A 20,876-nucleotide genomic window follows, 5' to 3' on the forward strand; every position below is an offset into this window, starting at 1 on the left:
TATGTTAGAGAGTAAGGGATCTTTGCCGTTTGCTTTGCGAAAAACCATGTTTCGGTTCGTCAAGCAGAAATCCGTTCATTTCATTGGTTTTTAATGAAGTGCTTCTGGGTATGGCTTTTTTATCGCTACTCGTTGACCTAGATATTTTTTCAAGGAAGGAGAAAAAAATTCCAATATTTCCATCTCCCTGTCTACCTTTCATGGCTTGCTGAAAAGAACTTGAATTTATTGGAGGTTGGGTGATCGCAATTCCATGGTCCGATAGCCCCATTCGCCCCATTACATTGCACGAAAAATGGTTTACATTCTGTACATCAGAGGGCGCTTTAGAGTCGGCCTCTGCCAAATAAGGGGCTGGTTTGGCCGATTTACCTTTATTGAATTATAATGCGTTATTATGTTATTTTTTTGTGTTATTGTGTTATTTTTGGCAAATTCTTTCAAAATCTTATGTTTAATTAGTGTCCTAGGTCACATAATGTCCGGAAAAGAAATTGCTTTCATGGCACGTCACGAGTAGTTAATTTAGCAATCAACCGCACGTCTTCCCGTTTTGTTTGGGCTGGCTGACGTCGCAAATAAGGGCCCTTATTGATTATGAAGTCCTCAGATAGAGATCTGTGTTGATAGAGTAGGCTGGTGAAAGTTGAAGCATGGTGTTTCCCCATCCACGGATTTGATTTCTCTATCCTTACTGAGGACAAGCTGATCTTTTTCCACAGCGTCATTTTCTGTAGTCCCGAGGGATTTGACCCTAATCTTCCCTGTTGTCTCCATGTTCTTTGAAAACAGGGGAAGAGTTGTAGTTGTGCACTCATCAAACAATAGTGATCACTCGATACGGTTACACACGAGTTCCTATCCTGTTTAAGCGTCCGTATCGAAACTCCCCTCAGCTGTTCCTGGAGTTTCACCTTTGTGTTCATTCCCTGTTCAGACGTAGACAGTGCAAGGTCTCTTGCAAGAACGCGCTCAATTCTCGACCAAAAAGCACATGATGTACTCGTTGACTAATTGGAAGAACCATAACATTGTTCCATGAAGATGTCAGTACTCTCAGAGGATCTTTTATGACGAAACCAGCGAATGTTCAGTGAAGAAGAAGTCATATCCAAGCCAAAGTTATCCGAATGACAATGGATCGTCAGAACAGCCGCCGAAGAAGTAGTGATGAAACTTCACTGGAAGAAAGAGAACTCCCTATGAACACAGGTTCTATTCAGACGGCCCCTGCAGATGAATCCACTTTGATAGCCACCTATTTCGATGAAAGGATCCCAATACCACAAGAAGAGGATGGCGGAAGATTCGGAGGTTTCAGCTTCCGAAAGCTTTGGGCCTTCACGGGCCCGGGATTTCTCATGAGCATAGCTTACTTAGATCCTGGCAACGTTCAATCCGATCTTCAATCCGGAACAGTAGCTCAATATCGCTTACTTTGGGTCCTTATGTGGGCCACTTTCCTTGGTTTGCTAATGCAGAGATTGGCCGCCAGAATTGGCGTGGTCACGGGAAAGCATTTGGCCGAGATGTGTCACCGTCAATATCCCAAGGTTCCTCGGATCCTTTTGTGGATCATGGTGGAGATTGCTATCATTGGATCCGACATGCAAGAAGTCATTGGAACCGCCATAGCCATTTACCTGCTGTCCAATAAGGCAATCCCTCTCTGGGGCGGAGTTCTTATCACGGTGGTGGATACCTTTACCTTTTTGGGCTTGGACAAGTACGGCCTCAGAAAGCTGGAGATCTTCTTTGGAATTCTCATCACCACCATGGCCATATCGTTTGGTTACGAGTACGTGGTCGTTGCTCCCGACCAAGGGAGTGTTGTGGAAGGTCTCCTCGTTCCGTGGTGTTCAGGATGCGGTAACAAAGAGCTGTTGCAGGCAGTTGGAGTGATCGGAGCCATTATCATGCCTCATAATCTGTATTTGCACTCCGCTTTGGTCAAATCCAGGGATGTTGATCGTCGCAAACCAAGTGCAGTACGTGAAGCAAACTACTACTTCATCATCGAGTCGATTATCGCCCTTTTTGTGTCGTTTCTTATTAATGTATTTGTCGTCAGTGTGTTTGCTGAAGGGCTGTACGGCAAAACTAATGCTGATGTCCACGAGATTTGCTCCTTGGTCAACAACACCCATGCCGATGTATTCCCGTCCAATAACCAAACCGTCGAAGCAGATATCTATAAGGGAGGCGTGTTCCTTGGCTGCGAGTTTGGCATAGCGGCAATGTACATTTGGGCTATTGGTATCCTGGCCGCTGGTCAATCCAGCACAATGACGGGCACGTACGCTGGTCAATTTGCCATGGAAGGATTCCTCAACCTGAAATGGAAGCGATGGCAACGAGTCTTGTTGACACGAACTGTGGCCATCCTCCCGGCTTTCTTTGTGGCCTTTTATGAACAGATCGACGACATGTCAAGGATGAATGACCTTCTCAATTGCTTAATGAGTTTGCAACTCCCGTTTGCTCTGATTCCGACGATCGCGTTAAGTGCGAATAGAAAGTTAATGGGCGAGTTTGCGAATAGTTACGCATCAAACATTTTCTCCATTTTTGTTTCCACCGTCATCATCGCAGTCAACATCTACTTTGTCATGAACTACGTGACCAATCTCGGAATCACAAATGTCGTCTTCATTCTAGCTGTGAGTGTCTACGGAATACTCTATCTTATATTTTGCGCATACCTAACGATTGACATGACTTTGAATATGGGAAATGGAGGCTTGATTCTTAGCCGATTTCCTGGCTTGAGATCATATTTCAGTGCTGACTTCGACTATGAAGATCTAGCTGAACTCTCTGAATAACGTGACCGAAGTTCCACTCTGAAAATAAATTATCAGCCAGTTATGATTGTTAATATATTCTTCGATAGAAGTATTCTAATTTATTTATTTTTGCATTACATATCAGTATTTTAGATGTTTTACTTGTATTCCTGGTTTAATGCTCGGCCAATGACCAGTCTCCTGACTTCACTTGTACCTGCTCCAATCTCGTAAAGCTTAGCATCTCTGAGGAATCGTCCGGTTGGGTAATCATTAATATAGCCATTGCCTCCTAATATTTGAATCGCATCCAAAGCCACTTGCGTTGCTCTCTCAGCACAGAAGAGGATCACTCCGGCGCAATCCTTGTTATTGAAATGCCCCAAATCGGCGGCTCGAGCACAACTGTAGAGATAGCTCCGACTGGCGTTGAGGGAAGTGTACATATCGGCCATCTTGCCTTGAATAAGTTGGAACTCTCCAATTCTCTGATTGAATTGTTTCCTCTCATGGGCGTAGTTCCATGCCACATCGCAAGCAGCTTGCATTAGACCAACGGGTCCAGCTGCCAATATCAGCCGCTCCAGATCTAGGCCGGAAAATAAGACGTACACGCCTCGATTCTTCTGACCTAATATGTTGGTTTCTGGGACCTTGCAGTTATCGAAGATGAGCTCACAAGTTCCAGAGCCACGAATACCCAGCTTGTCCAATTTGGGTCCAGTTGAAAACCCGTCCATTCCTTTTTCGATTAAAAATGCCGTGATACCATGCTGAGGCTTGGAGGAGTTGGGATCTGTCTTAGCATACACCACCAAAGTGTCGGCATCAGGACCGTTGGTGATCCAAAACTTGGATCCATTTAGTACGTAATAGTCACCTTGCTTTTCTGCCTTGGTCTTCATGGACACCACATCTGATCCAGAACCAGCTTCTGACATAGCCAAGGCACCCACATGTTCCCCTGAGCACAGTTTTGGAAGATATTTGGCTTTTTGTTCCTCAGTTCCATTTCGATTGATTTGATTAACACAGAGGTTAGAATGGGCACCATAGGAGAGAGCCACAGCTCCGCTGGCCCGGGAAAGTTCTTCATAGGCCAAGACGTGGTCGAAATAACCCATTTCACTTCCGCCATATTGGGAACTAGCTGTGATGCCCAAGAGACCCATATTGCCCAATTTCTTCCAGAAATCTCGCATTTCAGAAAAGTTGTTGTTTTTGTCAATTTCCTCGGCGTGTGGCGACAGTTCTTTTTGGCAGAAGTTGAACACTGTTTCCCGAAGTTGCCGTTGATCATCGGTGAGGCCGAACATGACATCGTCGATTGGGTAATGAGAAAAGGATCTTGTTGCCACATTGGTCCTCAAAATGGCCTGTTTGACCTGATGGAGGAGCCATGGTTTTCTTAAAGCTGACATTGCCATGAGGGCAGTTCAGACGATGAGTAAAGTTAATGAATAATGTGGACTGAACCTTAAGCTTGACGTAACTTGCAGCTACGTAATGCACTAGGAGTGCACAAGAGCTCTGCCTTTCTCAGAGGTCTTTCAGATCAAGTTGTTCTGGTGACGTCATTAGGAAAAGCGCTTCTTTCAAATTATGTTTGGTGTCCACAGTTTTGAGTCGCACGAATAATATGAATGTGGTACCAAGTTACTCGGGCGCAAGTATGCAGACAAACAAGAGCGCTATACCAAGTTGAAATGAACAAGTTCTGAAAAAGCTTGTGAGGGAGTTATGTTGTATCCAATCGGAGCCCTCAGTGGACTGAAGCTGCACGATCGAAAATATTTCTGCTGAAATGTTGTTTTTGCCCATCTGCTTTGACAACATAAAAAACCACTCTCCTCACTCTCAGCCGTCGTAACACCCCTACTGATAGCCATGGCCATGCACAAAAAGGTGATGTTACTGATGAGTAGCGGATATGAAAAAGAGGATCATAGCAGAGCGTAGTTTCGATCTACGGACCTCTGGGTTATGGGCCCAGCACGCTTCCACTGCGCCACTCTGCTGATGGAATGTGGGGAGTTGTTTTAGAGTTATTTAAATATATTTTTAAGTATGTTCCATCAATTTCTTTCTGGACCATAAGATAACCCATTTTGATCAGTCAAGGTCAAGATTGCATACATAAAAGATCGTACGTACCCTCCTTAAAAACTTAAATAACGACGAAACATCATTTGCTGAAATAAACGAAGTAGTAATGATTTCCTTTTTGCGAAAAAGGAAGTGTAATTTCATTACAACTCAAGAAAGACCGCAAATTATTCGATTAGTTTTGCAACCCTCAAAGCAGCCTGCATTTCCTCGTAGCAACTGAAAAAAAGATCCGGGTAAAAATTTGTACCTGCTTTTAACGACGAGGAAGGCGTTCTTGGCTTTGAATGTTGTTCGATTTGCAGTGATCAAGTCCCTTATTTTTTAAGGAACGATTCGAGGCCTGGATGAAATATACATTTACTAAACCAGTATGTCTTAGAAATAACTTTAAAATTCTTACTACCTGTGAAAAAGGGTTGTGCCCCGGGTGAGGCTCGAACTCACGGCCTTCAGATTATGAGACTGACGCGCTGCCTACTGCGCTACCGAGGCTTAGTGATGTTTTGCCTAAAACTTAAAAATAAATTCCTTTTTTTTCTGCGTACTTCCTTGCCGCTTTTGGAATTGAAATCCCAGCAGTTCGAGACGAAAAATGCATTCATTTTATTTAACATAATTTAATATATTTTCATATATTATCGGTTATTTTAACCGACCAGCAAATTAGTTGGCGGATCTGGTTAGCCCTTGAACATAAGGTCGATCAGTAATTTTAGTCAAAAACTTGTCCAAGTCTGACTTAAATCTTGCTACTGTATCAACACCTAAATACGCCCTAAAAATCTTTGAGGACAGCAAATTGAACAATTATGGAGCCCGAAAAGGAGAAAAGTGGACTTCATTGCTCTAACAAGCCTGGATTCTCGAAGGCTTGAAGGTGCTCTCAATACGCACATTAAGACTCTACGGTCACTAGAATTGACCCTAAATCCTGGATTGGGACAAAGCTCATGAATGCCTTTGAAACCGTACAGTATCAGATACCTTTCGTACCTCCTTCGAAGGTAACTAATACTGTACGTGTTATGAATTTGGGAAAATTTACACTCGAACGGGTCTTTGCGATGTAAAGAACGGAAAGAATTGTAAGTAGTTTCAAGATCTCATTGAAATATTTCTCCCTCCTCCTTTCAGTGGGCTTTCAGTGGGCATTTCAAAGAGCCAAATATTGTTTTATCGCAATAGCAAAAGCAGAAAAAAGACAGCTCTTGTGTAGGGAGCAACTACAAAAATTGCTTTGTACAGTATTTATAAATAATATGTATTTCTGATACTGCACTGGGTGCTGGGTTGAGCCAGACATAAGTGTGACTCTAACGAGTCTTCTAAGATGTATATTGAAACTTTTTGCTAGGCTCATGTCCATCCAAAAGACTATCTTTTTTTGATGATGTTATCAAGACCTATGAAATCACCATTTAAAGACTCTCTGCTCAAATAAGAGTGTGGCTTGTTTTCTGAATAAAATCTATGAAAATGTGTTTGACGAGTCCTCACTCTAGTCCTTCCTTAAAGACTCGAGGGCACTCGTACTTGAGCCAGACTCAGCCCAGCATTGCTATAAGTCTTAAAAACAGTCCATAACTGGTTAGATTTTGTTTAACTTTTGTTTTGAGAACACTTTCAAGCCCATGAGTTTCCCGATTAGTTCGAACACGTTGGAACCTCTCGTTTTTAACTGTCTCAAACACTATTCAATACACTGTCCTCCAATATTGATATGAAAAAGTTTTGACAAATACGATGACTGAAATCTTTCATTTTAGCTATAGAAAGATTTGCATTCCCTCCAACTGCTAAGAAAAGTCTTGGAAAAACTAAGACAATGTGAATTGTTAACTATCTACTTTGGTTGAGAAATGTGAAAGCCATGCATGTATTCCAAAGACGATATCCAAAAAGAAATTTATAATTTGTTAGACTTACTATGGTACTCATTACATTACATTCTTAGGATGGCCCTTTGACAAATATGTACGCAAATGTGGGCGTCAAATTGTTAAACAGTAAATTTTTCGTTGACAGTAAACGGACGTGATACTGCTTTCTCCTCTTACCGGTAGTCCCGTTACATTTTGGTTATGGTGGTTTGGTTTGGTTACATTTAACCACGTTATATTATCAACCCTATCAAACGTCTAAACGGACAGATTAGCGATTGGAACGTTGGCTTTTTTGTTAACCATTGTATCTATGTTCGCCTCTAGATAAACTTTGGCGAGAACCGAGCACTAATGACTTCGAATTTGTTGTTCCTGGGGGACTATCATGTACTTTATGCCGAGTCCGCCTAAATGCCGTTAAGTTTTGATGTTAAATGTATTCGGTCTCAAAGTGTTCGGTCGTGGGACTCGAAAGTGGACTTGCAACAACAAACCTTGTTTTATTCGCCGACGAGCACGATTTCCAACATATTTATCTTGATTATTCGTGAAGTAAAGTCAAAAATGGAGTCAAATCCTTAGAACCTTGCTTTGAGCGATGGATAGCTTTTGTAAGTATGAAGTTCACGGACCATGAACCACTGGAATTTTCCCGTGGTTCATGCCCGGACGAAGGCAGTGCCATAATTAAGATTACAGATAGCTAGTTTCCTGTAAATTTATGGCGAGACGCCACAGAACTGGTGAAAATAAATTTCATAAATTCATAAATATGTACTTATTCTTGACATTAATCAATCCGTTAGTAAATAAATGCAGAGCCATTTCAATGCTTAAGAATTCTGCTGTGCGTTGACGAACCTAATCAATTTAAATTTGAAGGAGGTACTTGGGATGACGTGGCTTTATCGCTCAATGGATGGTCGAAAATAGGATACAAGCTCCCAAGTATTACTTTTGTTAAATTGAAAGTCAGATTTGATACGCGATCATTAAAGCTTGAACTCTTAAAACTAAAATATTGACGAATACATTCACGCTACAAAAACCGAGCAATTTATTAGCTGAATAGTGGTATGATACTGATGTACCGGGTGTGCCATAAGTCCTCGGACACGTATTCAAAATCTTGCAGCTCAGTGGTTAAGAAAGATGATTAAGAATAATAATGACAGTTTTTTGGGGGGAGCATATCTAGCTAAATCTTTCGTTTCAACAGCTGATCTTAGTTTTGCCTCTTTGTGTTTGAAAACAATGATGGAAAAAATCCGCCAAAGAAAATAATTTACTCTAAATAAATTACTATAAATTGTCTACTTATCGTCTTATTGTTATACCATTTTAACCCACCCTCGACCCCTTGTTCTCCAGTAGAGCTTACTGAAGTTGTTAGTGAAATTTGTTCAAGGACTGATGGCACACCCGGTACGTTTAACGTCGGCAATTTTTACCATTATCCGTTGACTATTCCGTCGAACGTTGGCGTTGAGTCTTGGCGGGGTTTTAAATTCATGATTCCCCCCCTTGTATTTTGTCCCTGTAAGGTGCCCTCTGGATAAAGAAAATTAAATTCTATTTCTTCTTCGATTTTCATCTCTTCTCGTTCTTATGCAATGAAGTGTCAACTTTCTAAAGAAATGAAAATAAGTATGTACTGGAGGGCTTGTCAGTGAAAAGTCACTCCAAGCAAGCCAGTTTCGGAAATCTCGTGAGTGTCGTTTCTCCGACTAGCCCTCCAGTATGTACCACATGTAAAAAAGCAAATTTTGGTGCTATTTGCTGCAAGAAATTCGTTAAATTGGTCCCGCCCGGGATCGAACCGGGGACCTTCTGCGTGTAAAGCAGACGTGATAACCACTACACTACGAGACCCCGTTGATACTGGGATATGTTTGATACCTAAATTTAAAATGTTAAATCTGATGCGATCTTTTCTGTTTCAGGAGGAACCAATTTCTAAACCAAAGCTTCTCCAGTATGCGTGATCTTCAAAAAGATGACAAGATCCGACATATGAACGAGAGGTATCTTTACCCCTCTGCCTCTCTCCTCCACAAGACTCTCTCCATGGGCAAATCAGGAGGTGTCTTTCCCAATGATTGTGCTTCAGATAGTTATGCCAAGACAACTTCTTTAAGGCCCACTGCGAAGGCCCCTCCTGTTACGAAGGAAAAAGGCACCTCCACCGACGAATTGTTGTCGACCGAGGATTTCCGGCAAATGGGCACTGCCACCTACCGTCACAAGTTTGAGCAGTAAGTTCCAGCCTCTGAGTGAAACCGACTACCTGAATGGTTGGCCTTGATTTGATCTTTGCATGCAATCATGGCCTTTGCCTTCTCTTGCCTTCTCTTGCCTTCTCTTGCCTTCGTTTTCCCGAGAGTGCCTGCTAGCTCTGATGTGAATCTGGAGCTTTCGGTGAGAGCTCTTATCTGAACCACAACTTCTTAGAACGACCAGGGGTGGGATATGTTGATCGGTACCAAGAAAATTGGCGTGAAGGCGACTTTGAAGCATCATGGGAAATTAGTTCAAATTTCTCCAGACAAGATCTTCCATTAGATGAACCAGCAATTGTACTCGTAGGCATCGCTCACGATAATGGTCGACATCTAGACTCTACCATGATATGCCGTACAGTTGCATCCATATTTAAGCTCAGAGATGTTCCCAAAGTCGAGGAACGGCCTTTGTCTAGTTTGTAGGCATGCAAGTGTCCATGTCATGTGCGTGCCCTTACAAATAGGAATGTTAATGACTTTGAATGTAAGGACAAGCGAGAATATGCAGGCACATTGTCTGTCCTCTTGACATATTTTACTAGAAGAGAGCCAACTTATTCATTATGCTCTCTACTCGACAAAGTTCTTGAGAATGCACAACCTTTGACGTAATGTGCATTTGATTGACTTGAAGACAAAGTTATATATGTTGCCCGTAACAGCATCTGACTCAGGAAGGAAAACTCATTCCATAAATTGGGATGAGAAAGCAACAGGATTTTTTTCCCAATCTACTTATCATCGTTCTATAAGTCTATCCAAATAGGAAGAAATGCAATTTTATACATTTCAAACCAATACTCTTTGACCCATACGTTGTGATTTGAGTGTTAAGCACAAAAAAAAACAATTAATCTGATTGATTAGATCAAGGGACAAAGCGGTCCATCTAACAAGGCACTAATAATAAGACACTTTGTGATATCAATTTCCTTCCTTGGCAATATTGTCCACTTTTGAACTGATCCCGAATCCTTTCCTTTTGGACGGTTTACGTAGTTACTTAGCCTTTTGTGGCCAGGCTAATGTCGTGTTCGATTGTACAAGGTGTCTTTGGCGTAAAAGCTTGCGAGGATCCTCCTCCTTCTCCTTCTCGTCCTCTAGTGCCTCGCCAACAATGAATGTTTGGTGTCTTCAAAGCCGGCGAGCAAGTCGTCAGTAGACTTCAGCAAAGGGAAAATGATTTCCCATACGAGTACTTGCACAAGTATTGCACTCATGGCAAGCTTGTCCAGGCCGTGGTGAATTCCCGAGTGAACAGTCTGGTTGCCCTCTTTCCCTTTGTTCACAAATTGGACCTCTAGATTCAAAAAGTTGTTCCTGGCTGCATAATTTGCACATATGTTCCGTCCTCTTGATTTTCTAAGAACGTTACAACTTTCGCAGTTGTCAAGCTTTACTCAATGACTTATATAACTGTTATCCTGGATGGTCCTTCGTACTACTACGAAGTACTTCCATTGACGGATAGGGCTCGGTTCCAATGATCAAGAAGTCCATTGAAAGCACCTCTCTTTGACTTTTTATTTCACTCTGGTTGGTGACTGGCGGGTGACTACTACCTTCCGGGTGGTTTAGTCAGAAACTTCATTTGTTTCGTTGTGATCAAGCATGAAGTGCGGCGGGAGCCTGGCTCCTCGCCGAAGGTGAACGTGCCAAATCGAACGAATATCAACAAAAGACATCAACATCAAGTGCACTTTACCGTGATTAGCCCGAGTTGAAAGTCCTTTTATTTGCTCTTGTTCGTTCTGCCGAAAGAGGCCCAGACAGCATACACACACCAAAAAATTCCTTATCGAACAAGTGTGTTCCTCTGAAAGTGAGCTGATTGTCAGTGTTCCATTGCGGTATTTTGCCAACAATCGCGTGATGGAAAATAAGTGCAAAACAAGAAGCCCTTTGAATGCGAGGTGACGACTTTCCGAGATGGTTTGAACCATGATAGTGTTGGCTCACGTGGCTGTAGATTTGTGATTGATCCCTAGCCAAATTATCAGAATGGGCAGCTCTCTGTCACGGTCTGTGAGTTATACAGACTGGAATTTGAGAGCTCCGCCTTGTGGAACACCGAAAGATCAAGTCCTGATCTCTGGGAATCTCATTCGATCCCTCTCGTTGGCCATTGGTTTACTCTTGCCTATCCTTCTGGTGTCAAGGAAGCTACGAAAAGGTGTCAATCCTAATCAAAACGAAACGCTAGAGGAGCCAGCTAATTTTTATATGAGTAGCCAGAACAAGATTAACAACAAGCATGACAAGCATGGCAAACCCATCGAAGATGATAACAACAACGACGCCAATGCTAAAGAGAAACTGCCAAATCAAGCGGCTGACAAATGTTCCGCTAGCTGGCTTCCACCTAGATCAAGGTACCATTGCTTGGCTTGGCAGGGATGGAGTTGATCAATCCAACAGTGACGACAGAATAATGAATGGTCTTTGTCTAAGGAGTCTTTTATGGGAAAAAGTAATTGGATTTCGAATCCTGAAGTTGCAAGGTCTCAAAGCACTCATTTTGTTGCACTAGTCCTTTGTTTCAATCACGTCAAATCAGTAAGAAACTGGAATAGTTATTTTTTATATTGTTTTATACTCATTATCCCATGTTGGGAAAAGAAGTAGCAGTTGTGGCCGAGTGGTTAAGGCGTTGGACTTGAAATCCAATGGGGTCTCCCCGCGCAGGTTCGAACCCTGCCGACTGCGAAGGTGTCCTTTTTTATCCTCTACATTCTTGTGCATTTCAGACTTTCTAGGGAGATTCGAGCTCCCATTCTGCAACAAGGATGCAAGTCGCGGCGCCCATTTGCCACCACCGACAACTCGGGTGTGGCTTTTGGTCGATTGCCTCGACCTTTGAGTGGGAGTGCTCTGGTGGGCGGAAAAGCCTTTGTAGCCTACAAAGAACCCGTCAGTGCTTCCACGCCAAATGAGATCGAGATCGAGATCGATAAGGCTGGTCACTTTCAATTTCCGGCTCTGAAGAGGGCTCCCAAAGGCACTTCCACAGGATCAGTCGGCAAGATTTTGGGTCCTTATGTGAGTGGAAGGATCGCTCAATTGGAGAATGAACTCGAGGCTGTGGTTGGATTGAAGCGCAATTCCGAGGATTCCTTCAATTCCGTTCTGTCACATTCTGAAGTCACTTCACAAAGGTTAGTAATTTTTGTGTCACAAGGGTGGTCCGATGACCGTGACTCTTCGTAACGATTTGGCATCGCAGCCAACACTCTATTTACAACTGAACATCTACCAATGTAAGATACCCTTTTTTACCATTTCGATTTGAAGATGATCCTAAAAAGTTAGTGTGAATATGCCTTTCCCGAAACAAGCGCGACACACTCTTTCAAATAGGCTTGAAGTCAGTGTGCAGTATTCTAGACATTTTCTACACAAAATAAATCATTCCAAAACACATGAGCGCACAAAAAAAATCAGATGAGACTTATTTTCCTGAGAGGAACTACAATTGTGGCCGATTTTTGAATGTGAGTGTTCAAATTGAATCCGAAATGAAATCATTTTAGCGGGTCTGAGTCCACCATTGATCCCGATATGTTCACCACGGCGGAAGAAGATGGTCCGGACCTGAACATGGAACATGGTCGTCAATATCATCGTCATCCACCACCAGCCCAACCCGTCCGTCGTCAATTGATCCCCAAAAAGTCACGGAGCCGACTCTCTCAACCCAAAACCGCCTTCGACAATCGCACTGTCGATGTGTCCATGGAGTGGGAGGCGTGCCAAACCAATCAGGGCTTCAACCGTAGGGCAACCACTAACAACAATTTGCCACCCAACACGTTGGCCAGTCCCGCAGATTGGAGCCAGAACTTCCAGACGGTCACGAGCACGCCCTTGGGCAACGCCATGAATGCCAACATGAACGGTTCTTATGTGCAAGGAGGACAGCCCCCAACTCCAGATGAAGTGGATCAAACGGCCTACAACACCGCTGAAGAAGATGAGATGGCATGGAACACCCTCACCGAAGAGGAGAGTAATGAAAGTCAAGATCACGAGACTACACCGACCTCTAATGGGAATCAAAATCTTGACGAATGGCAATCAGCTGCCCAGGATCCGAGCCAAGAAAATTGGAACACCGTGCAAGAGTCCGAAAGCAACGTGGTTGCGGATGAACAAAACCAGAATGAAACGGTTGTCGGAAAGGAGGAAGACGCATGGGGAACAGTTGAAGACGGGAATCCTGCTGAAGATGCCAACGTAGAAAGTCAAGAAGACTCTCGTGATGGAGAAGAGTGGGGAACAGTCTCGGAGGGACCATTTGAAAAGGTCGAAGACCATGAGGACCATAAGGAAGAACGATTTGCAACAACAGACGGCGAACAGGTGATTGACAACCAAAGTCAAAATGAAAATGTTTGGCACACCACCGTCGAGGTTAAGGCGCCTGTGGAACAGCAACATGGTCATGACGATCCTGTTGATGATGACGATCGATGGCAATCGGTAATAGAAGAAAACCAAGGTCCCGGTCAGGATCAAGAATCTTCCACTCTTTGGGCTAGTGTAAACAGCACCGGTATTGCCAGCAATGACGAGTCCACTCTCGAACCGGATGAAGATGAAGAGCCTTACAGTAACACGTGGGACCAGCCCACGGATTCATTCCACACGATCAATACCGAGAACAACAAAGTCATCAATGCCAACAGCTCTATAGATCCATGGACAGTGGCTTCTCCCACCTCACCAGTTGTCTCTCAAACTACCAAGTCTCCGTTGAAACGGACCAAGGCCTTCAAAGGCCAGTCCGGTCTTTGCGACACCGAGGATCTCTATTGTGACGATGAATTGAACGGCGATGATCCCAATATGCAATTGGAGATCGCCAAGGCCGTGATCGTGCCCTCGCCGGGAGGGGACATGCTCGACGTGCCCGAAGATGAAGAATCCCATTGTCGTCGTCCTTACCCAAATCAACCTGTGCTAGTTGATCAAGGTGAGTACTTTATTGTACTTTAGCATGAACCACTGGAAAATGGACTGGGAGGCTAAGGTCAAAGATTTTTATTTCTAATTCTAATGGACCAGAGGCCAGTTTTTCAAACGCTCGTACCTCGGAGTTAAGGCTTGGACGTTACCTAGAATGTGCATCCGCTCACCACTTTGAGCAGTGTATTTTCAAACCAGTTGACGTCCAAGCCCCTAACTCCGAGGTAAGAGCTTTAAAAAAACTGGCCTCAGTTGCGGTCACTGCCGCTATTGACGTTATGTCACTCAAAGCACACGACGTACATATCAGGGCTTAGAATGAATGAGTTAACCCTGTTTTTTTTTATTGAAACTGAATGGCCCATTCATTCTACGTATTTAGAGTCATGTGAGCTTTTAAATGGCATATTTTTTTAAAATCATAAAGCGAGTTTGTGGCAATTCTTAACCTAAAGGTATTATCGTCCATATGCTAGTGATTTAGGACTGAAAATATGCAATCCATTTCGTTTTATAATGAATCCTCGTTTTTCTATCATCATTTCAGAGTCAATTTTGAGCATGGACTTTCCAAGTACCGGGCCCACTTCCCTTCGAAGTAATTGTACTGATGACACGCCCGATGAAGCCATCAAGGAAGAAGATGAAGACGCCGACGAGTTGGTGGAGGAGGACGGACCGACGTGCAAAGAGGATCGGTTTAAGAAGCTCGTCTCTCGAGACGAATTGGCCAATGGTAAACTTATCTACAGCCACAAGAGCGAGGAGAAAGTCTAACCAAGGCAGTCAGGATTCTCGCCAAGTCTATCATCATTAGCCCGGTTATAATCTTGTTATCTGAAATTGACCCGTGTTTGGAAGAAATGTTATAAATTCCCTCGCCACGTCTATCTAACCCACGTAACCTGCCTGGCCCACTCATCTTCTCAATATTTCTTGTTAACCTCCGAAACTGACCGATGAGTCTTTTCGAAATAAATCGACACCGGATTTTAATCGCGCTTGTCCATACAATGCAGGATATTTAACATTAGCCCGGTCTTCCCGCATCTTTTAGTAACGACACGGCTGGCTTCGTCACCTTGGAATCGGCCGCGTCCTCTTCCGAAGCCACGCAATCCGACGCCGAGATCGAAACCCGAACCCAAACTACCTAATAATCCCGGTCCTGTCTTGGCAAAGAATGTCGCACTCTGACGGATCTCTGTTTAAATTGCGTTTATACTAAGTGAAAACATATAATGGAAACCCAGAATGATCACGGAACAGGAAATATATGGATTGAAGGATGGATGATGGATGGGGTGGTTCAAAAGCGCTCACTGGCCCGCGAAGCCACGGAGCGGAGCGTGCCATAGACTTTGGAGGGCGGACTGCCCAAGATGAGATTGCATAAGGCGCGTTTGGCAATCTGGATGTTTTGGAAGGAACCCAAAATATGGATCTTGCTGTCGGCCAACACGATTCGGGTCTTGGTGACGTTCTCGATGGTGTACTTGGTACGTCCACCTTTACCGGCCAAGCGTCCAATGGCCCGAGACAAATGATCACCTTTGAGCTCCTTGACGTCGGTGACTTCGAACGAGTCCAAGAAGAGGTCTTCAAGACGGAGCAAGGCCAGGGCGTCTTCCACTTCAAAGCCGTAGATGAAGGCGCGCACGAAATCCGCAGCCTTTTGCAAGTGACCTTCATCCTGAGTTTCGGGGGTGAGGCGAATTTCCACGTTGCGCGATTTCAGATTGAACCGCACCTGGAGGTGCAAATGTTCGACGATGGGCGTGAATATTTTAAGCCAGTTCTCTTTCAAGGGCGTGTAACGATGGGCGGGCACGGAGATTTTACGCATTTCACCCTCATCTGTCTTGCTTTTCTTGGCGCCCTTGGGCGGCGCCGAGGCTCCACTGGCGTCCACTTCCATATTTTCTGGAATACAAATGGTCATCGTTAGCATCAGTACATCGATGGATGGAAGGAGGGGGCTGTGTGTAATCAATCCATTCAGGTCAGGCCATTTCCGGGAGAAATCGGAGAGCAATCTAGAGGTGTGATGGGTGGTTTCGATCCGGAAAATCAGCTATCTAGCTTGAAGAACCTCTGGTAGAGCTCCCATTCCAACAACAAAGGGTAGAGAAATGAAGACTCCAGATCAGGAACGAGTTTTGAAGCAGCCCTGGTGGGTTCCGAGACCTAGAACGGCAGGGTCGCATTTTGCCACTCATTTCAGGAGTTTTTAATTTTGAGATTGTACTCTCTTCAGCTTACGATGGGAGCCCTAACCGAGGTCCTTGATGCTAAAAAGCTGACCTTCCGGATCGAAACACATCACTAACCTAGAGCCAATCCACGTCCCACCCGATTTACTGAACTATCCACAGGCTAATACGCGTTTTCCAAGATAATTTTGCCAGGCTGGTCAAATGTCCCATTTCAGTTCCTCCTTATGCTTTATGGATTTACGGAAAGACAGCAGGCAGATCGGGTTGAATGTCAGGGTGAGTTTGGCCAGGTATCCATTCAGCTCTCCATGAACCACAAACTAAAGGACGGACGGGCCAGTTCAGGTCGAGTATCGGACATTTCGCCCTGAAACTCAGTGCTCCCCAGTCGCTACTACGATTTGGTATTGCAATTGACTTTTTGAATAAATTCTAAATTTATGGACCATTGAAATTTGATAACTGAGGCCCAAGTTGTGTGTGGCCCTTTCCAGCCTACTCACCCACCTCCTCTTGATAACTTTGTATAACTCGGGCCCCAATTGGGAATTTCATGACCAGAGCAGATATGGCCTCTAACTGGGCTGGGCCATACACACAACTGATGATCAGGCCGATATCTGCCATACGTTATGGTCCCAATAGTAGTGAGTGTCTCAAGGGCAGTCCCAGGCCATGAATCCCATCACTGTTTCAAGGGTAAGGCTGGACCCTCACTACCCGCGCCTGCATGGAGTCCAAAGGCCAGTTCGATTGTGTGAGCGATCTCAGTGTCTCGTCGCACATCCCCTTGTTTACACTTGTGAAATAGCACTGGAAGAACGTACGTACCTCCTTGGGCCTTGGCCAATTTCCTTTTGGTGGTTTTCTTCGCCATGGGCACGGAGTCGGTCATTCTGCGGGTGATGGGAACCTGGGAACCTGGGGACCCGGACGTGGTTCTCTCTCACTTGCTCGACGATCAGTCGGTCGGCCACACGTGGTCAGGCTCGAATACGCACGATTTTGTCAGTCAGTCAGTCAGTCAGTCAGTCGTACTGCTCAAACACGACGGAATTGTTGGGATTGTGACGTCATCTGAATTCAGCTGTTGATTCAATGGCGACAGTGATGCGGCAATGGCCTCTGAACCCGTAGTTCGGCCTTCCAGATGAGCGGATGGAGATGGGTCATAGAGGGGCGACACCGCCTTATTCAGTCCCAGATCCTCGACAATAATAGTTGGCTAGAATCACCATAAGTGGGCGGGGACATATTGTGCTGGGTGCCATTCGGAATTTCCTAGACAAATGGTCCAATGGTCCCCCCCAACATTTTGGTTGTTCAGAAAAAGAAATTTGCTACCACTCATAACTTTAGTGATCGCATATCTCTTTAGATCCATTAACTTGTGTTGAAAGCACTCTCGTTAGTTCTTAGATTCATATGAGACATCTCGCTGGGGCCAGAAAAAGAACTCGATACAATGCCATCATCTGGCGGCAGTCTAGTTTCCTAATGAATTGAAGATTTTGCATGGAAATTCACCAGATAGATTTACTAATTTCTTAACTGACCCTTTTCATTGGGTGTGCTGGTGCACCTGAATCATGCGACAGCTGTGAAAATATGTGTATAATTGCGACTAATACCCACTGGGGCCATCTATCCCAGGAAAAAAGCTTTTCACATCAGGGTGACGATTTGACTCTATAGAAGGTTCGCAAAGAATGAAACTCTAGTGTAGGTTGGCGCTATCGCTAAAATGTCTCGAGAAGAGGTAGCCCATTGATCAATAACCCATTCAATTCTATCGAATTCAACTTGACCGAAGCAATTATTTTTCGGGCATCCATAATTTTTTGAATTTATAATCTTACTGTGAATACCTAGGGCCTGATTCAATCAGGGCGTGTTCTTAAGAAATAAGAGGTTCATCATACTGCTTTGGAAGCTAGTATGTTAGTTGAAATTTTGCACGAGTGTGGGCTTCTGTCTTTCTCTCGGACGACCGCCCAAAGTTTTAAAGTTGTGGGTCACCCTGAACCATAGGTTGGGTGGGGTACGATCCATTGAAAGGAAAGCAAAGAAGAGTAAAAATGAGTGTGTTGTGGTTTACTTCGTCTCTTTTGATCAACAACCATGTGATGGTAAAAATGACAGAAAATATTGGAAGGCGGTTCAAAATGGTCACCGGTCCTTGAAATGCCCGACCTAAATACAAAATATTGATCAATGACAAGGGAGATTCATGGCTTGATCCTTGCTGACTAATTTGCACGGCTGAGAAGGGAGCAAGTCTGAAATTAGATGGATGCGATTCAAGCCATTCCTTAAATATCGTGAAGCAAAATTTATTTTCCATTGATTGCCACAGGAATATCATTCACAAGCATTAAATGTTAGCCAAAAAGAATGCACCCATAATCATTCACATTGGGATAAAACTTGAATCTCTTGAAACACAATTTTGATTGATATCAAAAGTGATTTTGACCGTAATACTATTAGCTTCATATTCAACTCCCTGGTTCTGTTTGGGAGAGTCAGCAAAAAGAGGGAGTAGTACTTGAGCTCTATCACTCATCCTGAGTTTGATCCGTTTGATCCCACCAAGAACCACTGATGTGAAGCAAGCACCGATAGAGCAAGAAGTCCGGTGCTTAACTTGCCCAAGTAGGAACCTGCCCCAACTTGGGTTTGTACACAGACACTTGAGAGGAAAATGGTGGGGCCAAAACTTTGGCCAAAATTTTATACCAGGGCAAATTAAATAAAAAAAGCAATAATGTGCACCAACAGTGACGCTGCAACGTGGCTTTGGTTCAATGACTGGTTTGTTTCTGGCAATCTATCTAACTTTAGCTATGAAGAAAAAATCCTCATTTTGCACTTTTCCTGAGCTAACCATTTGGGCTCCATATGTTAGCAGCGGATCTCTGCTTGGGTTAAGCTTGCCCAAGTTCTAGTACTTGGCCAAGCATTGCTTTTTAACAAGTTGAACTTGGGTGTCTGTGATGACTTGCTACCTGCCCGTTTCCCATCAGCACCAAGGACCAAAATCATTTAGTGAACAAAAGCACTCTCAGCCTTAATACTAGGCTCAATTTTCCCATTCTCTCAAGGGAACCAATTGTAATAAATTTCTTAAAACTAAGATTGAACCTTTTGATGAGTGCTTTTCAATTCATAGCAGAAAACAAAATGCAGAAAAGAGGCTACAAATGGGCTAAAAGTGACCTTTTTGCCAATGTTAATGGGCAAAAAAATAATAAAAAGAGACATTTAGGCCCAAAAGTCAACTTTCTGCCCAGGTCTCCGATTGAGCCTTGCCATTCCATTGATAGTCGCCCAGGCTGGCCAAAGCAGATGGGTCGGGTGCCGGGTGGCCGAGCCCTGCACACTCTTGATTGGACTGGTTTTGTGCTTCAACGTTCCACGCCGCTGTGCAGCTGCCCGAGACCGTTCAGGGCCAGCGCCCTCTAGCGCTGAGTACGGCATTTCACCATTCAAGTCGGCACCAATTGAATTGGGAACCGATTCCAATTGAAGGGCCGAGAAGAAGCTCCGGCGAGTGCGATCTAGCCAGCCATCGATCGGAAATCCACGGAGAGACCCGATCCCCTATAGCCACCGCCGGTATGTCGTCCATGACTAAGGATCAGTTGCGCGAAGCCCTAGTGTCGCACGGCGTGGACCCGCCGCCCCTCAATGCCCGCAAAGCCGAATACATCGCCCTGTATCGGGCTGAAATCAGCGATTTGGGCCTGTTCTCCTCGGATGATGAAGATGAGGACGACCCGGACGATGCTGCCATGGTCAAACCCGAGACTCGGAAGAAGGGCTCCACCTCCACCTCCTCCAAATCCGCTCAGGTAATAATGACTGAGTGATTGACGTGACCTCCGAGGCCCACCTAGCCTCGCTTGGCTCTTGGGAACACCAATAGAGGCAGTCCCTCAGGAGTCCCTCCCTACTTGATCATTGAGAGCATTGACTGAATGAATCAGAATGGGCCGATGTGTGTTGCCACGCACGGTGTGTCGTCTCCCTTAGCCCCAATGAGAGCGATCATGGGAAGCCCTAATGTTCCTATGTACCCTGACTACCCGCCAACCGCCAACCGGAGGTAGGGAGAGGCCAGTTGCCTAAACTGGGTAATCAGCGTGGTAAGGCCCATATTATTGGGGACATATCATGTCACAGTTCAAGGGATTGGCATGGGCCAGGCATGCTGAGCATTTTGAGAGAATACTGAATAGGTTGATCGTGCTTTGAGTTGTGACGATGGGTAGTGAGAAAAAGAGCGCCTGAAAAAATGTGAGCCTTGTTTGCCGGTACAGGTATGGCTCAAGATCGCCTCCAGGCTAAGCCCTAAATAGCACTATCAGGCGGAAAGTTTCGACACCGGTGTTCATTAGAAACTATTGGGACGAGGAATAGCGCCATTGTCAATACCACTGAGCGTGTAAAAAAAGGTTTAGCGGCGGTCATAATCGATTCAATCATGTGGGCTTGGGTCTGTTTCAGAAAACCTCCGCCTCACGGTCCTCTACTTTAATTGTGGATGGTGAAAATCTGGCGGATTTGACCGATGATCAGCTCTTCCGTCGTCTCAAAGACAACGGGATCCAAGCCGGGCCCATCGTCGGTAAG

At 44.5% G+C, this 20,876-nt stretch overlaps 4 protein-coding genes and 4 non-coding genes across 9 annotated transcripts in view; 3 read left to right on the forward strand and 5 right to left on the reverse strand.

Annotated features, from left to right (window-relative positions):
- Positions 1-15,021, forward strand: part of LOC131887448 (uncharacterized) — a 34,656-nt gene extending 19,635 nt beyond the window's left edge. For both annotated transcript variants that reach the window (XM_059236060.1, XM_059236061.1), the window contains 4 exons: positions 8,722-9,033; positions 11,808-12,215; positions 12,591-14,032; positions 14,573-15,021. In XM_059236060.1, the coding sequence (XP_059092043.1) occupies positions 8,722-9,033; positions 11,808-12,215; positions 12,591-14,032; positions 14,573-14,802 (2,392 nt within the window). In that variant the 3' untranslated portion in view covers positions 14,803-15,021. The remainder of the gene's footprint in view (positions 1-8,721; positions 9,034-11,807; positions 12,216-12,590; positions 14,033-14,572) is intronic.
- Positions 641-2,868, forward strand: LOC131887449 (protein Malvolio-like). Its single transcript, XM_059236062.1, has one exon. The coding sequence runs from the start codon at positions 1,131-1,133 to the stop codon at positions 2,823-2,825; it is 1,695 nt and encodes a 564-aa protein (XP_059092045.1). The 5' UTR covers positions 641-1,130; the 3' UTR covers positions 2,826-2,868.
- On the reverse strand, positions 2,866-4,348 carry LOC131887451 (isovaleryl-CoA dehydrogenase, mitochondrial-like). The gene has a single exon (XM_059236063.1). The coding sequence runs from the start codon at positions 4,211-4,213 to the stop codon at positions 2,945-2,947; it is 1,269 nt and encodes a 422-aa protein (XP_059092046.1). The 5' UTR covers positions 4,214-4,348; the 3' UTR covers positions 2,866-2,944.
- Trnam-cau (transfer RNA methionine (anticodon CAU)) lies at positions 4,733-4,804 on the reverse strand. The gene has a single exon. It is a non-coding gene; the product is annotated as a tRNA-Met (tRNA).
- On the reverse strand, positions 5,315-5,387 carry Trnam-cau (transfer RNA methionine (anticodon CAU)). Its single transcript has one exon. It is a non-coding gene; the product is annotated as a tRNA-Met (tRNA).
- Trnav-uac (transfer RNA valine (anticodon UAC)) lies at positions 8,578-8,650 on the reverse strand. Its single transcript has one exon. It is a non-coding gene; the product is annotated as a tRNA-Val (tRNA).
- Positions 11,685-11,766, forward strand: Trnas-uga (transfer RNA serine (anticodon UGA)). The gene has a single exon. It is a non-coding gene; the product is annotated as a tRNA-Ser (tRNA).
- A 205-nt stretch (positions 15,022-15,226) lies between the features above and the next one.
- Positions 15,227-17,306, reverse strand: LOC131887452 (RNA-binding protein PNO1-like). Its single transcript, XM_059236064.1, has 2 exons — positions 17,073-17,306; positions 15,227-15,948 (listed from the first exon to the last, which is right to left on the reverse strand). The coding sequence occupies exons 1-2, from the start codon at positions 17,134-17,136 to the stop codon at positions 15,335-15,337; spliced, it is 678 nt and encodes a 225-aa protein (XP_059092047.1). The 5' UTR covers positions 17,137-17,306; the 3' UTR covers positions 15,227-15,334.
- Between the last annotated feature and the right edge of the window lie 3,570 nt (positions 17,307-20,876).

The sequence above is a fragment of the Tigriopus californicus genome, chromosome 9 (assembly GCF_007210705.1).
Source record: "Tigriopus californicus strain San Diego chromosome 9, Tcal_SD_v2.1, whole genome shotgun sequence".
Lineage (NCBI taxonomy): Eukaryota > Metazoa > Arthropoda > Copepoda > Harpacticoida > Harpacticidae > Tigriopus > Tigriopus californicus.

Bases quoted from the DNA above. Each gene is read 5' to 3' on its own strand.
- LOC131887449 (XM_059236062.1), top strand. From the start codon at position 1,131: ATGACAATGGATCGTCAGAACAGCCGCCGAAGAAGTAGTGATGAAACT.
- LOC131887451 (XM_059236063.1), bottom strand. From the start codon at position 4,213: ATGGCAATGTCAGCTTTAAGAAAACCATGGCTCCTCCATCAGGTCAAA.
- LOC131887452 (XM_059236064.1), bottom strand. From the start codon at position 17,136: ATGACCGACTCCGTGCCCATGGCGAAGAAAACCACCAAAAGGAAATTG. The intron at 15,949-17,072 runs GTACGTACGTTC...TTTGTATTCCAG, and splicing joins ATTGGCCAAGGCCCAAGGAG to AAAATATGGAAGTGGACGCC.